Raw genomic sequence first — 17144 nt, forward strand, 5'->3', positions numbered from 1 at the left:
ATTCACTGTCTTTTAAATTCATTTACCCTTAGCTTAGTGTGTTGTCCTAGTACTGGTACAATGAACTTTTTTGGTAATTAAAGGGAATTGTATTTGTAATAGTTAATAGGTTTCTTTTTATTGTCTTCTACTCATCGCTAATCTGGTTAATCTAATATTTAAAACATATTTCTTGTAAACTACAATAGAAATTATCTTCTTGTGTTTATCAGTAACAACTGTAGCTGCTTGTGCCACTCTGCAGCCGGATTTCACGTTTTGAGGACAGAGAACTTACCATCTCCTGCAGAACAGGTATGCCACAGAAAACACATTGATGATGAAAACTGTCTTTTACCTTGGAGAGAGGAACTATGTTCCTGCATAAGGCCTCCTTCTGCATGAAGCCAGATAAATGTTCTCAAGAGGGTCCCTGGAAACTGATGAAAGAGGCTCTGAATTTTAACTCATTTAATGTCGGACCAGAGTTTTATTCTGAATGTATTTTATATATATCTTCTTTTTATTTGTCAGTGCATATTGCATGTATATTGGTAACACTTACGTTTTCAATGCATCATTTTAATTTAAAATAGCATAAATTGTAACACCTAAGTATCATACAACAAAATATTGATGCATTTCACAACTGGTTATATACAGCCAAGAAATTAGGGCTGTAGTTAACGATTATTTCAATTATTGTTTAATCTTATTGTCGTGACTAAGTATTTGCTCCGTCTAGTAAAGGGGAAATGGTGCCCAGTGTCTGCCCAAAATGTCGCTAACCTTGACCACGAGTGGAAAATCCAGAAATATTCAGCTTAAATCAGATAGCAAAAATAAGCATGGAATGAACACGTTTGAGAAGCTTTAACCTGCAAATATTTAGATTTTTCTGTGCTTGCATCGAGTAACCTTTGCAGCTCCAAAAGTAATGAATGACTACTGCGGTATTATGTTGTAAATAAAGCGCTGCGTAATTTTGTTACGTGGGAAAATAAAGATTTTGGCCCGTACGGGGATCGAACCCGCGACCTTGGCGTTATTAGCACCACGCTCTAACCAACTGAGCTAACCGGCCATGTTTGGTTTGGGCTCATGCGCCACACTTAAAGGGACAGTCTAACTTGGCTGTAGTTAGTTTGTTGTTTGAACATCATTAGTTAAGAACAAAACTTCATTAGTTAATACACAGCACAATTTATGCCGTGTATTAACTGCACAACCTAACTTAAGGCCACAACCCCCCACAACAAAAAAGTTCGGAATCGGAAAAAATCGGGAATGGCGGCATCTTCCCGTCTTTCTCTGCGAGCAGGGCCCGTTGCTATAGTTACTCCTGAGAGAGGGCGAGACTGCTCACGTGATCCAGCAAGATGGCGACTACAATGTAGAATGGATGTGGATGTGAGTGGTACGCGTTATTAACCAGCCTTTAAATTAATATACCTTTGTATTATTTCTCACTGTTACCAGCTGTCGTCGGGACACTTACAGCATGGGACACCGTTAGAAAGAAAATATTTTTTACAGTGTGATGTAAAAGACACCAGTCAGCTTCGTTTTATCCAGCCTGCCAACAAAAGTAACGCGGACCGACTGGCTAACGTTAGCTCTCTAATAATTTGCCATTGATCACTGATTGCTTATCGTTAGTCAGCTGTTTTCTCTTTAACCACAGTCATTGACTGGATAGTTTCATCTCATTCTTCTCTTTGTCTGTTTTCTTTCAGGATTGAAACTAAGTAGATCCGTTTGGCTGGAAATTTGGATCTGCTGGGTTATTGTTCATCATCATCATAACAGAGAATCAAGATGGCCCTAAATGTCTTTGGTAAGCAGCATTACACCTCAGGTGATGGCCGTTGTGCCCATGCCTGTGGGAATTTTGTGGTTCACTCACAGTCTGAGCACCAATGCTGTGGGAGGCAGGTTACTCTTTTAGTTATCTGGGTTGTCTAATATTTTCTCTGCCAACTGGGTGAGGCAAGTAAAAATATCATGGGTCCAGTAGCCAAAGACTACAAGTCAGTTTATTCATGCACTTTCCTTAAGTATCAGTTTGAAAACATTTCAGCTGAGTACATGTCAGGGGTTAATGTGGCACCTCTTACCTACTCCACAATATTTATTCACCAATTATTGGAACTTCATACTTTTATAATGAAATTATATACTAATCAAAAGATGCATTTCTTTATAGACCAAACAGTATAGAAAATAATTAAAACACCACATCAATGCCAGTTATCAATAATAACTGATTGTAGCATGAACGCGCTGCTTACGAGTCCACTGTAATGCATCTGCAGTAATAACTGAAGACATAACTCGTGTACACACTGATGGGTCTATTTCTGTCACATGAGTACTTTGATTTTTTCATATTTTGTTACATTTTGCTGGTGATAGTTGTGTGCCTTTACAGAAGGAAATCTTTGAATGCAGATGTTTTACTGTTCATGGATTATTTTTTTATTGTGTTATATTTACTTATCGAAAATCACTAACGGCTGCTAACAAGTCATAACTGAAAGTGACAAGAAGTAGTCACTCAAAACTGGTTTAATCTTTAACAATACCAAGTATTTTAGAATCTTAATTCATGTATTTCAATGTAAAATATTCATCAAGAGACCTGGAACTAAATGTCCTAACCTGTTCCAAAAGAGACCTGTAACTAAATGCCCGGGTCTGATTGTAGTTTAGTGAAGGTCTCTATTTACTATTATAAGTTGTACTAAGCAATTCAAATGCATCTTTTTTGTTAACTTCTGTGTATGATTGGGAAATAAGAAATAAATGTATCAAAAAATAAGTAAAATGTTCACAAAACTCAACTGAAGATGCACTACTGCAGTGAAAGTACTAGATTTTATGTTTCCACCTCTATTGCAGATACTGTGGTGTCAGTAGTTGAGATGTCTGGTTTCTACTTTGAGTGGGAGGGGGAGACACTTGCCCAGGGAGGATTTGGAGTTATTTTGAAGACAGGATACCGGGACTGCAAGTGTTGAATAGATAAGGCTTGTAGAGTGAACACAGAGTACACCGAGACAGGAAATGGCTTAGTTTTACACACTTAGAGAAGTTGGAAGACGACATATTCCTGAATTTGCAAAGCCAAAGTGTAGTCTTACAATGCATTTAAATCTCGCATCACATAATTTTATTTTTTAAACCTCAAAGTTAACAAATTTTAGATTTGTGTTTGGGAGATATAGTTATTTTTATATTTATAAAGAATAGAAAGAGTATTTGTGTTTATACAGAAATAAAAACAGTACATTGAACAATCCTGCTTTTGTCTCCTTTTGTATGAGACAAAGGGAGTTTTATTTGTAGAAATGTGGCTATATGCAATCTTAAATCTACCTTGCACTGCAGCAGTGTTGTGAATTAGCACATTTGCATCACATTAGTGAGCACCCATGAATCACGTACAGCACTGAATTTAAATGGGGCTAAGGAAAGATTCCACAGCTAATGCGGTTGACAGTTTTCAGTGAAAATGTTCAGTAGCTCCTGCAGAGTTCAGCCAAACTCCAAATGGGTGCTTAGGGCTAGAGTTATTTGGTTGAAGTCCAATTTATTCTAATATTAAGTGTTTCTTATGGTCTGCTACAGCAGAACAAACATTAAATGACTGTCATCCATCTGCGATTTCACTTAAAGCAGGTAGGCCCATGGGGGGTGACAGCAAAAGAAAGATAAATGAAGAGGCATTGACAAGCCATCTTTTCTGAAAAGGAATATAAATAATGGTTTTACAGCTTGTTATGCTCTGCTTCATACATTTATTTATTAAGTCACTGTGTTTTTTGATGGAAAAGAACATCAACCTGATAACCCAGGATAACTGTACAGAGACTAAAGTTAAAAACAGTTTGATTTCACATCTCTTGCTGTCGGCATTATAACAGATTTTGAAGATGTTTTACGAAGCTTGTTTATTTGGTAGTAAATCTTTCTTGTGCAGTTTGTGTTCAGCTGGTCATGTGGTTTTCTTGCAAAGCAGCAATTGTGAAACCATCAACCAGTGTTTGAGCTGCTTGACTGAAATGTCAAAGAGATACTAGCTGTTGTTAAATAAATTTAAAATAGGAAAGATGATGAAATGAAGAGCGTGATTCCTGATCTAGTCTGGCTGATGGATTATCTGAACATTATACCAGAGCAGGCAATCAGCCCTCATACCTATCATATTTCCTCCACTAGGGGGCACTGTGGGAAAGAGAATTGAGTTGGAGGAGCTTTGCAGATGTTTAATGTTATTGCGTTTTTTCTGTCCTCAGATCATGATGAATACAGGCCACCAGTGTGGAAGTCCTATTGTAAGTGTCAATAGTACTTTTCTCTTTATTTTTTCTGGGCTGAATCATTACTTACTTGTTTTTTTTCTGATGTGACCGGCTGTTTTGTTGTCATGACTATGCTTCACCAAATTTGATGAAAAATATTCTGCTCTTCCTTGTCCTCCATTATGTCCTTCCTGGTGATGACAGTCCTTTAGCTTATGATGATCTTTGTGTTTCCCCTCCACAGTGTACCAGCTCCAACAGGAGGCACCCCACCCACGCAGACTCACCTGCACGTGTGAGGTGAGACCTCACTTCTTAATTGTAACCAGCCAGTGTTTCATCAGTCTGTCAGTCTTTGTTTTATTCTTGGAAATCTAATATCTAATATAATACTTAGGTTTTTGGGAGCACTCAGTTGCTGTTTTATTTGCTTCTCTTGGTATAAAAAAAAATGAACCAGGGATGTTATCTTGTCAAAGATCACATGCTACACTCCTGCAGATTGCTTCACAATCCTGTGAAACAGAAATCATGGAAAATGTTTTATCTGACTGTACCAGTGAAATGGAATGCGTCAATAAAAAGATTGGGCGTCATTTCAGGTCAGAGAAATGTGAATGTCAAAATTTAAACATCTTTGCAGATGGTAGAATACCTTTAGCTCAGATGTAGCTGATGTTCACTAAATGCCATCTAATGTGCCTGTAACCCTCCCTTCCCCCATCACCTGAGGGGGGCAGGCACAGGAACATTTATGGGAAACGGAGGGGGATTAAAGAAGACGGGAGCTGTAGCGTACATGGTGTTTGTGTTTGTGTGTGTGTGTATCTGTATCTGCATCTGCAATAGACAGTGTGGGTATTGATATATTGATGCTAAATGAACAGCTGTTGATTTTGGTGCCCTGGTCTGGTCAGGTAGTCGGTGCTGACCCAGTTAAAACCAGCAGACCTGGAGGACACAATCTTTGAATTAGGAGGCAGAATTCACAATTGTTATTGCAGCAGGAGAAACGTTATTGAGTGTGCTGGCATTAGTTGTGTCCTACAGGTGTGTAATATGGGATTTGAAACTTAACAGTGTGTTTGCTTATGTTCTTATACCAAATTTAAATTAAACTCCATTAAATAAAAGTGTTTGCTTTCAGATTCTTTCATGCACAGCATTTCACTGTGTACCAGCTTATTTCATCATTCCATTTCAATTCACTGTATGTGCAGTGGGAGGCTGAAAATGAAGCAGTTTCTTTCAAGCAGTTCTTTCTCTCCAGCACAGCACTGCAATGTGCAGACAAGATGTCTGTTGAGCATCAATAATGGCTATTAGTCTCTCTTCATGCGTGGCTTACTAACAGACCTCAGAGCAGTTTTGGTTGATGTCCAAAGGTGCACGTGCATGGCTGATAAGGAGAGGTGTCACATACCTCCTCTGTGCTTCTAAACCAGCTGGATAGCCTCACTCAGCCTGATATACCGAATGTTTATTTGATTTTCCTTATTTTATTGTGAATACAAAAGCCAGACCTCAGGATTACATTTTATATCTCTGCCTAAATAGAAAATTCCTGGTAACATGCAAAGCAGGACAGCAATTGCCCAAAACTTTACTTTGATGTGCTGAAATTTATGTTAAGATGAAAATATTTCCTGATGGCCCATATAATGACACACCTGTGAAGAAATGTATTACTTCTGTACCTCACACCCTCTCATATATAGCACACACATTAATATTCACTGCTGTTTGTTGGGTCTTTTGTGATTTATTGGCTCAACAGCAGTTTTTTTTTGTTGAGAATAACACAATGTTCAGCTTTTTATCTGACTCATGCAATATTCTCTGCACCCACACACTCAGGCACACACTGGGTGCCAAGCAAGGTTTATACTGGAGTCCTGAAAATCTGTGTGTCTGGGAGAATATTCAGCAGGAGACCAAAGTGTGTATAATCTTGGAGCCAGGGGCATTTCATACTCTATATTGGTTAATGTGTGTGTGTTTTGAATGATTTACTATAGAATTTGTCTTTATGGCATTGTCTGTTATTATATTATACATTGGTGGAATAGTATTGTGCATGAGACATTGTGTCGACCTAATGTTTTAATATCACTAAGTCCTTTCTTTTTGCTAATAGAATTCTTTTATTAATATAATCTTACCAATCTTACACACTATATATTTTTCTTTTCCCTGCAGGTGGACAACCGGCCTAAATACTATGGGAGAGAGTAAGTTGGCTTTGTCTGTATTAGTCATTTAAATGGGGAATGTTGCATCATTACATTTCAAATAAGCATTTAAATCCATCTCCACTTACATTTAAGCCCATTCAATTTATTACATTAATTTAAGAGAATGTCATGTTTCCCACATTTTCAAAAACCTAATACTTTGCCCCTGTCCAGGTATCATGGGATGATCTCAAGGGAAGAGGCTGACCAGTTATTGAGTCAGGCTGAAGGCAGCTACCTCATCAGGGAGAGTCAGAGACAGCCGGGCACATACACCCTTGCTCTGAGGTATATCTTCAAATCTACACCAGGGATTACAGTGCATTTATTAGAAAATGAGCCACTATAAAAACAGCTACCACCTGCTAGAGTCTGGAATATTAAGGGTATCAGTGACACTACAGTTGTGTGGAGGATTGTTACATACTCTGACATACTAAAGTTGTCTTTCTTTAACTTTATTGCCATGCTGTGGCTTCAGCCTAGTTAACTTGTAAGCAAATATCTCTACTTTAAAACAGTAGTCATTTGTACTTGAATGTGAGCTATCGTTTTCTCAGAATAGGTGTCACACTTTTAAATGGGTGCATGGCATAATTTAAATTTGCTTTTGGGTCAGTTTAGTCTATTCATAGACGCGTCATTTTTCCACCTGCACGACTTTCTCCCTCTTTCACGTGGTTATAATTACCTTCCATAAATACTCCTTCTTAACATGGGCTCCCAGTCTGGGCTGGCAGAAAAGGAAAGGTTGGATTTTGGGTTAATGATCTCATGGTGATGTTTTATCTTGCAGTGGTTTCATTGAGATCCACTGTGTGTTGGCACAGTTCATGGCCTGTCTATTTGTCACTCACTTTGAGTTTGTGCTATTTTACTGATTTTGAATATATGAGCCACAGTGTTTGATGGGTATAATGTTATTGCATACAAAACTTCCTACTTAGCAAGATCGGACAGGACGTAATCCCTGCCTGACCATGCTGCAGCTCATATGAAAACTGAATATGAGAGAGAGGTGATTTTTACCAAAAGAATGATATGCAGAGTTTCCTTCTGCCTGTCTTAACTCCAACCTATCGCAGGTTTGGGAACCAGACAAGAAACTTTCGTCTCTACCATGATGGAAAGCACTTTGTTGGAGAGAAGAGGTTTGAATCCATCCACGACCTGGTCACAGATGGCCTCATCACACTCTACATCGAAACAAAGGTGTGTTGGTTTATGTTTGCATACATCTGTCCTTACCCCAATCCATCTTAGTAACATGCATTATTTTCCATATTTAATGGAATTGATTGGACTGAATAGCTGTAAACTCCAATTGTAAATGCTGATTAGGGATGATGACTTGCCGTTATGGCAGTATTTTAAGCATTAGCATTCAAGACATATTTGTGGGGTAAGAAAATCAGCCAGCTTAACTCACACAGTATCCCTTGATCGCCATGTTTCCTTGATCATATGAATGCATGAGTTTCTTTGAAACCAGGGAAGAAAGAATTGGAAATCTGTTTTTTTCTTGAGATCACTTCCAATATCCTTATTCGTCCATTGGGAAATCACCAAGAGGATCAAAGCAGTAATGAAAAATGAGGATTACTTTAGCAAGATTAAGTTCAGGGACAGCAGGCTCAACTTTATTTTCATAGGCAGAAAAGTAATCTTTCTCACTGTCTGGGCAAGCAGAAACATTTCAGGATTATTAACAAAGAAACACTGTAAATGATCTGAACCTGCAATTATTAAGTATAAAACCCATATCTAATGGCATATTTTTCCTTTTGTCAGGCGGCGGAGTACATTGCTAAGATGACTATAAACCCTATTTATGAACATGTGGGCTACACCACCCTGAACCAAGAGCCCACCCTAAAGAAACACCTAACACACAGCCCAGAGGCCCCAGATGGACCTGCTCCAGCCAAAGATGACTGCAACGCTGAGGAGAGGGTGAGCACAGCACTTATGTATATACAGTATAAAATGTCAAGGTAAAAGAAAGTGGCTTTGGCTGCCTGACAACAATTTCCAAGGGCTCATCATGTACTGTCATCACCCTCCAAGTAGTTTACAGCCTTAAAACTTTTAAATGTAGCAAAATACTTGGGAAATTGTAATTGCCAAGAATAGAATAAAGTAAAGGCATGGCTTTTAGAAAGGGATATGTAAAGTAATCCTGCAGAGTTAAAAGAAGTGTAAATGTAAAGAAAGTTGCTGTATGTGCAGTGCGAGATGGAAGGATGAGAGTTGAGGAACTTGGTGAGAGGAGGAGGAGGAGGAGGATGGATGCAGAGGAGATGTGGCCTCCAGCCAAGGGCTCTGCAGTAAAATTACATAACAGCAGCTTGCCTGCAGAAACCTGCTATCTACCAGAAGCCGTCTATATATGTATATATATATATATATATATATATATATATATATATGTAGCTGTCTAGAATTCAGGAACCAAGTTTGCTGTTGGTTCATTAGTTTCCATTTAGTTGTGAAGTGAAGAGCTTGTATTTGTGTATTTGTGTTTAGTCTTTATTCCATTACCTTTTTTATAGGTAGAGCTGTTCAAAGGGTGAAAAGAGATGTATGGAGATGTGAGGTTTCAGTATGACGCAGGAGCCCACTCAGATGCTAATCACTGGGCAATATTCAGTGTAATTTTCAGTTCTGCAGCTGGGTGTTTGTGCAGGTGGATGCATGAAAATGAGGCAGGAGATGCAGATCCATTCATCAGCTGCTGCTGAGCCCTCAGATTGTTTTATAGCTGCATACAGTATAATGCTGTTAGCTTCAAATGAACAGTTTTCACACTGAATACACAACAGGCTCACAACAAAGTGTGTGTTATATGTGCAACATATTTATCTTCTACACCAGGCGTTGTGACCTGCGGTGCATGACCATACACTATGTTTGTGCGTGCGTGCGTGCGTGCGTGCGTGTGTGTGTGTGTGTGTGTGTGTGTGTGTGTGTGTGTATATAATGGGGTAGTCCTGTGAATGTGTGGATTTGCAGACAAAGCAGTACAGCTGTGACATTGAGAGCAGAGGTGGCTCTCTGTAGGGAAGCCAAACACACCAGAAATACATAATTTATGTGTTCATACAGCTCTTAACCTTTTGTTGTTGCTTAAATTCAGTTCCCTGTGTTGTGTATATGAGGATTAGTGAATTTGATTATGTGGTTGCTCATTATAACTATCTAATTCACGATACCTTCTTAAACAGTCACAAAGCTGTATTTGAATTATTGTATGTTATTTTAAATATCTAAAAACATCAAGAAACGTAGTTCGATGCTTGTAAAGCTCTCCCAGAGTAATAGGATTTCATGCAGTGCTTTTTAACAGTTTGCCCAAAAAGTAAAAACACCCAGAGGCGGCACTTAACCAGAAGCCTCTCAAGTGCAGCTTAAGGTTAAGTGAAGATGCTGCTTATATAAATTGTTCTTATATAAAGTTACTTGTGTTGTCTAAGATAATGGATGTGCAGGGCTGTGGGATGATTTCATTTTAGAACCATATAAGGACATGAGACTACGTATGTTTTGTTGTAGTGAAGTCAACAACATTTCAGGAATGAAAGATGCACATAAAGCAAACAATAGAGCTGTTGTTGGACAAGTATCAGCATAATTGGGAAGCACTGGAGGAAAAGTAGTGAGATTTTGTAGGTAAAATGACAAAAGAAGAGATGGAAGCAAAGAACAAAAAGTGTGAACGAGTAAATAAAATAGCTTTTTTTCTCAGCTCATTCTTTCCCTCCCTCTCTTTCTCTCCTGGGACAATCGAGGTGGCAGAATTGGTGGCGAACAACAAGAAATGCTGCCTTCTGATTGGCTCATTCTCTTCTCAACGTGACCTGTTAAATTCATCCATTACTGCACCGTAGCTCAGCCTCCCCCTCCTCCTGTTTCTCTCTCCGCCTCTATTCCTCCCTCCATCACTGGTTTTGGCTGGCGAGTGTGTAGAGGGAACATGGATTAACACACACACACACACACTCGCACACACTCGCACACAGACACACACAGAGCCATGTGGGCTGTACAGCGCTCACCTACACGAGACTGAGAGACGGGAAAGCTCATTCTGCCGCATCAGCCTGGTTTGAAGGATTTTACCTCCCAGGAAGTGAATATATATTGAATTGACTCATTTAACTTTTTGTGGGTTTTTTGTATCTACAGACAGATTTATTTTACTGGCTGTTTTTTGTTTTTTGTTATGATCTGGAATTGCACCATGCAGCCCCCTCAGTATGCATGGCTAATCTGATTGGCTGATCTTTGTGGTACTAAAACAGCAGGATTGGTCCAGAGTCGTCTTCTTGGTTTGGGATGTTGCTGTCAGATGAAGCTTTGAAATGATTTGAGAATATGGCTGTGGTATAATTTTCCACTTATTTCTGGTTTTAGTTATTCTGGGCTTTTTGTTATTTTAACACAATTTTTCTGAAAGTATTTCCTGTTTTGGTCTCATACGTTTGGCAGTCTGACTAGTTTACTTATTGGGATTTAGATTTTGGTCTAAGAATCAGTGTTTGATATAAACCTCCCAGCGAAATTCCAGGTCCCAAAATGCCGAGCAAAGACTCATACATCGTCAAAAGAGGTAAAAAGCAATCACGCAGACGAGCTGAGAAGGAAGCTGGTCAGAAAGGCTCTGTGTTTACTGCCGCTCTTGGTTTAAATGTCAGCGCTGGTTCAATTCCCTCTCTGCCAGTCTCTGGCAACACATCGGACCCAAGCACTGGGTCAGAAATCCGTCTCAACCAGACACCAGCCCCTTCCAAACCCACTTCCCCTGCTTCCACCTTCTGGCAACCAATCAGATCTTTTGCCCTCTCGCAGCTGACATCGCTGGTGCGGCGGGCCACCCTGAGGGAGAGCGACTTGGCACCCAAGTATGAGAAGGTCCACAACTTCAAGGTGAGACTGTCCTATTTGTGTGGATCTGTTCGTGTGTGTGTGTGTGTGTGAAACGACGCTAGAGCTGCTGATTCAGCTCACGTGGTGTTATTCAAATTCAGCTCAGAGACCACAGACTGTGGGGATACACACATATACACAGAAATACACGTTTTGCATTTACATTCCAGGTTTTCAACCTTCGTTTGTTTCAGATTCCCAGATTTCCATATTACAAGCAGCGATTAGTAAAGAGCAAAAAGGTCAGAGCTCCAGCATACTGAGCACACTGACAGACACATGAGCTCTGTGATGTGGGGGGAGTATTAGCATTTAATTATCTAGAGCCAGTTTCTACAATAAATCAGTTTTAAAAATCTTTTTTTTTAACTTTTAATATTTGTTGGGAAATTTACATTAAAAAGTTCCTCTTACTGTCACATTTTCCTTTTTCTCCATCTCTACCAGGTTCATACATTCAGGGGCCCCCATTGGTGTGAATACTGTGCCAACTTCATGTGGGGTCTCATCGCTCAGGGAGTCAAGTGTGCAGGTAACATGTTCTCTTCACACATACTTCATTGTATACTTTTGTCAAGCTCAATACTCATCACTGATCTTTCCTTTTATCATGTATAAATACTCCAAAGATGGTTTTCCTGCTCCTCTCTGCCTCCACTGTGTTCGACACATTGCACCTCATCTCTCTTAAACTTTGACTGAAAACTGGGACAGCAGGCTAAAGTTAATCATGCTGTTGCTGTTGACTCATCTGTGGTGTGTCGTGGATTTCAAATGTTAAAAGATTCAGTTTGGTGCCAAAGAACACACTGTCACTGGCATTCTCACTGTGTGGGTGATGAACTGTGCCACTTCAACACCCACATTTATATTCAAGTTTTGGAACCAAATTTTTTATTACGCTTTTTTTGAACGTTTTATCTCTTGACAGACAAAATTAGAATATCTTGATGGTCTTCAGTGCAGTGTGAACAGCTGCAAGCAGGATAAAAAACACGCATTCTGCTTTATGTAAACAGGCCCACAGGTTCTGAGTGGACAGTATTAGTGATCTTTATCTTCCTGTGTGTGTCAGACTGTGGGTTGAACGTCCACAAACAGTGCTCCAAAGTCGTGCCAAACGACTGCCAGCCAGACCTGCGGCACGTCAAGAAGGTGTACAGCTGCGACCTGACCACTCTGGTCAAAGCCCACAACACCAAGAGACCCATGGTGGTCGACATGTGCATACAGGAGATCGAGGCTAGAGGTGAGAGTCAGTGTGTGGGAATGTGTGTGTGAGTGAGTGAGTCAGTGATTATATAATTTTGACAGAAAAAGATTTTAATATTGTTTGCTGCAAGCTCTACTTTTGAAAAACTGGCTTTTACACTAGTTATACACAGAGTTACACACAAAGCAGCAAATCCAAATCAATAACAATCAGTGGAGAACTTACAGGTAAGAGGCAACATTGAACTGGAGCAGAAAAGAGATTCTCAGTTGTTGTTCCTGAGTAGATACTCACTGCTGAGATACACAATAAAGAAATATAAATATATAAAGTTCAAATTTAGGGTGTGAAAAGCAGCATTATGACAACTACTTCTTTAGTTAGAGTTTAAGTAAAGTAGTAACTAAAGTCCAGCTGTCCTTGTCGGCCTCAGGTCTTCAGTCAGAAGGATTGTACAGAATATCAGGCTTCAGTGAGCTGATTGAGGATGTCAAAATGGCCTTTGACCGAGGTGAGTGTTCGCTCCTGTTGTTTTTGGTGATGCTGTTTTGCTGCATAGAATATTTCACTGTGTGTCAGTAGCACAACCATTGCAGCAGTTATCAAAGCTTTTGGTTAGTAATGTGACCAACCTTCATCTTCTGACACCTTGAGGTGAAAAAGAGCATTTCCCTTTGGCATCAATAAAATACTGATTTTTTTTTTTTTTTTTTTTTTTAAAACTCCGTAGGCTTGCTCTTCACCTAATGCTTTAATCCTGGGTTTTCTTTTCACTGAGAGTATCCATCCATGTTTCCTAGATGGAGAAAAGGCCGATATTTCCTCAAACGCTTACGAGGACATAAACATCATCACTGGAGCCCTCAAACTGTACTTCAGAGAGCTGCCGATTCCCCTCATCACATACGATGCCTACCCACGTTTCATAGAAACCGGAAGTAGGTCTTTGTGCTTTCTGTGCCTTATTACATGACTGTTTATTACAGAATGAGGGAAAGATCAGTTTAGCAGCCAGCTCTGTAGGCACAGAGACATGGTTCCTGCATATCTTACTAATCTGCAAAAGACATGGTTGAAATATATATGTCACCTCTGTGACTTTGTCTGCTGATGTAGGTGTAGATTTACTGAGTGGGTGATTCTGTGTTGCAGAGATCACAGATCCAGACAAACGACTGGAGTCTCTCCATGAGGCCTTGAAGCTGCTACCACCAGCTCACTGCGAGTCGCTACGATACCTCATGGCTCACCTTAAGAGGTCTGAACACACAAGTCATGTTTCCCCTCACATACCTTGAACAGGGGTTTAACTCATGTTCTAGATTTACTTCTAGGTTTGAAGACATAGCTTCCTTTAACTTTGCCACTACACATATGTTCATCTCTCTATCAGGGTGACTGAGTATGAGAAGGACAACCTCATGTCCAGCGAGAACCTGGGCATCGTCTTCGGCCCAACGCTGATGAGGGCCCCGGAGCTGGACGCCATGACAGCGCTCAATGACATCAGATACCAGAGACTGGTGGTGGAAACTCTCATTACCAATGAAGATGTGTTGTTTTGAGCAAGGACAGAGAATGCATTGTCCTCCTGTGAAAAGATGAAGGAAAAGGTAACTTGGTGACTTTGACCAGAAAATGAAGGTATATGTGCGAGATACTTGGGATGTGTGTCTTGCAACAGAGGACAAAGAAGGATTACTTGTTTTGTGTGGATAAAAGGAGCAATTAAGGAAGTGACTACAAAGAAGGAATCGATAAGAAACACAGTAGAGACTCTCAAAACACACAGCTGTGAGGGGAGAAGTGATTGGAAGGATGCAGTGTTTCCCTACATGTTTAATGTCAAATCAAATCAACAAACCTCCACCGAACATCCATAATGTTTCATGTCATTACTGTACAAGCAAAAAAAGAAAATGACTGGAACACTCAGTACTATGATTTTCCAAACCTTACCAGGCAGAAACACAAAACTATCACCTTTCTTGAGTTGGGCATTGAACAGTGGCATTTCAGCAACACTGCTTTTCTGTGAGGGAAACACTGTGGGATCCATCTGTTTGTCACTAACTTCCTTTCTTAAATGGATGCCTTGGCATTTTCATTTTAAGGTTTTTTGCTGCTGAGAGTCAGCTCCCTGAATAACACATGGTTAGCTTATACAACAGAAATAAAATGATGCACAGTGATGGGAACATGTCACCCACTGATTTCAGCGAAAAATTCCTCCCACTAATGTTATAACATCGATGTTTCCCTCAGATTCTGGTGGTAAGATTTTTGGTTATTACTCTGTTTTGCATGATGCCAAGGTGTCCATTTAACCCTCCTCAAGAAGCAGCACTGATTTTGGAACAGTAGACAACTGGCTAAAAGAAAGAATGAATGGAAAAAGTGAGGCACTCATTGATAATGTGACTTGGACCTGTTGTGTTTTCTTTACTTTACAGCTCCCTCTTCTGCTCCACTGACTTTAGTGTAATTATACAAACTCCTACATGAACAGTATAGTAATTTTTTTTTTTTTTTTTAGATCACTTATCCCATTTCATGTTTTTATGGACTTTTAAAGACGTATTTTGCAGATTACACCCAATAATGATTATTGGGTAATGAAACTTATGGAGCTGTAAATTAAATGATAACTTTTCCCATCTCCATACCAATCCTGTGTTCTCTCACTTCTCCACCTGCCAGCTTTGGCTCTGAAGGTGAAAATGATGCTTAAAATCCAGTGTCATGTGATCCATTTAAAGAGACAGTTTGGGAAATTTTAAATGGCCCCTTACAGGTAAATGTTCCTTAACATATGGGATTTTCTTATTCTTAATTGGAACTTTAAATTGACATACTCTGTGTCCTCTTTTTTGAAAAAACTCTTCTGTATCATAAAAGCACGATGGGCCAAACACATATTACAAAGTTGTGCCAGAAACATTTTTTTAATAGGTCAAATTGAGCACAGACTGTATTTATCTGGCAGCTTGTTTTCATTTGATCTCATTTACACAGCTTTAGTTGTCACATGAGTGACAGATGGGGAAGAGAGGAGCACATTATAAGTGACTTGAATATGTGAAACTGTGCTTTATGTAGGATTTTGCTTTGCTTTGTCATTTGTATAAAGTGTAATGAAGCAGATTTTGTGCTCAGAATACTAATTGCAACTCTTGATTTCTTGCCTGGATGCAATTCAACAAACTGAAACACAAATCTTTATTTCAGTGTCAAGGCCTCTCTGTGTTAACTGGATACACTAATTCAAGCACTAGTGCACAGACAGTTTGTTTTTCTCATCCCAAGACTTGAAGCAAATAAGTAAGTTCCATAAGACAAAAAGTCACATTGTTAGTCACACAGCAGCAGTGGAATTTAAGTGGGGTTGGTGTTTTTCTTCAGTGTGTGCTCGTAGACAGGCTGTGATATGACTCATCAGTATGTTTGGAAAGAATATCTGCTGTGTCTTTAATGTCTAGATGCCAACATTTAATACAAAAAGCCAGTTGGGAGTCACAGGAGTTGTAGTTAATACTATTTTGTCTTGTTTTTGACCTGAGAAATAAAACTTGGTGTAATTTCTTACAGAAATGTGAAGATGAGGTACAGGCTAAATATTGCATATTGAAAGGTCTGCTGTACTATGTTGGCCATACTCTGATGTGATGAAAGCAGTATTAATTGTAGAATGATGATGCTAACCATCTGTAATATGAAGGAGTGTATTGGAAATGATTTTTTTTAAAACTTGTGCCATTTGAAAGGGTGGGGGTGTAGAATAGGTGCTTTCTGCATGGACCCCCACCTCAGCTAACAAACACTAGATGCGCTCTTCATTCGTTTCAGCCCCCATTTCTGTCGGGGGTCACCAATTTACTCTTCTTGTGAGTTTTATTTGCGAAGCCCCTCCAGGCATCAAGACCCATTTTACAAAGCAAAGATGGTTGTTAAAATCCAGCATACCCATGCTGAGTTGGTTGTAAATGTAATAGATGTAATTAAAAAGTAACGTCAGCATTTTTCTAACTAACCTTGATTATGTTTTGGTTATTCATGTGCTTTTTTTAAAAAACTTTTGTTGATTTATGTTGTTCGTTCCTCCCTGGGCAAAATCAAACCCTGCTGGTTTAACAATGTACTAACTATCATCAGACTAACCCAGTGACAACTTTTGAGCCTCCAGTGATCTGTGACACTTGCTTTTTTGGACCATGAAATGTCAATTTTTATTATTGTCATTGCTGTAAAGTATTTTCTATATGGTTTATGCATGAGGAAATTAAATTATTAAATATGACTGTCAGTTGGCATGTGTTTTAATTTGTTCATAACTGATTCTTCAACCTTAACTCCAGAATAAGTTGGCCTATGCTTAAAAACTCTTAATATACTCCATTACCGTTTAGTGATGCATTAGACGTACACTAATGTTACAAATATGGTCTAAATCTGTTCACAACTTTTATTGCATTGCATATTTTCTTGTTT

General features: G+C 39.3%; 1 protein-coding gene and 1 non-coding gene across 5 annotated transcripts; one reads left to right on the forward strand and one right to left on the reverse strand.

The window, feature by feature from the left end:
- The first annotated feature begins 146 nt into the window (after positions 1-146).
- Positions 147-16953, forward strand: LOC113127201 (N-chimaerin). Of its 4 annotated transcripts, none has more exons than XM_026301578.1 (15): positions 147-294; positions 1716-1816; positions 4278-4316; positions 4528-4583; positions 6483-6514; positions 6692-6805; positions 7603-7729; positions 8309-8470; positions 11366-11443; positions 11891-11975; positions 12519-12692; positions 13090-13167; positions 13457-13594; positions 13809-13914; positions 14050-16953. In XM_026301578.1, exons 2-15 carry the CDS (start codon positions 1798-1800, stop codon positions 14219-14221), a joined length of 1380 nt encoding a protein of 459 aa, XP_026157363.1. In that variant the 5' UTR covers positions 147-294; positions 1716-1797; the 3' UTR covers positions 14222-16953. The 4 variants fall into 4 exon arrangements, with proteins under 4 accessions (XP_026157363.1, XP_026157361.1, XP_026157360.1 ...); XM_026301576.1 differs by lacking the exon at positions 147-294 and adding an exon at positions 1353-1396; XM_026301575.1 differs by lacking the exon at positions 147-294 and adding an exon at positions 1353-1389.
- Positions 990-1063, reverse strand: trnai-aau (transfer RNA isoleucine (anticodon AAU)). Its single transcript has one exon. It is a non-coding gene; the product is annotated as a tRNA-Ile (tRNA).
- Positions 16954-17144: the final 191 nt, after the last annotated feature.

Source organism: Mastacembelus armatus, chromosome 2 (genome assembly GCF_900324485.2).
Source record: "Mastacembelus armatus chromosome 2, fMasArm1.2, whole genome shotgun sequence".
Classification (NCBI taxonomy): Eukaryota; Metazoa; Chordata; class Actinopteri; order Synbranchiformes; family Mastacembelidae; genus Mastacembelus; species Mastacembelus armatus.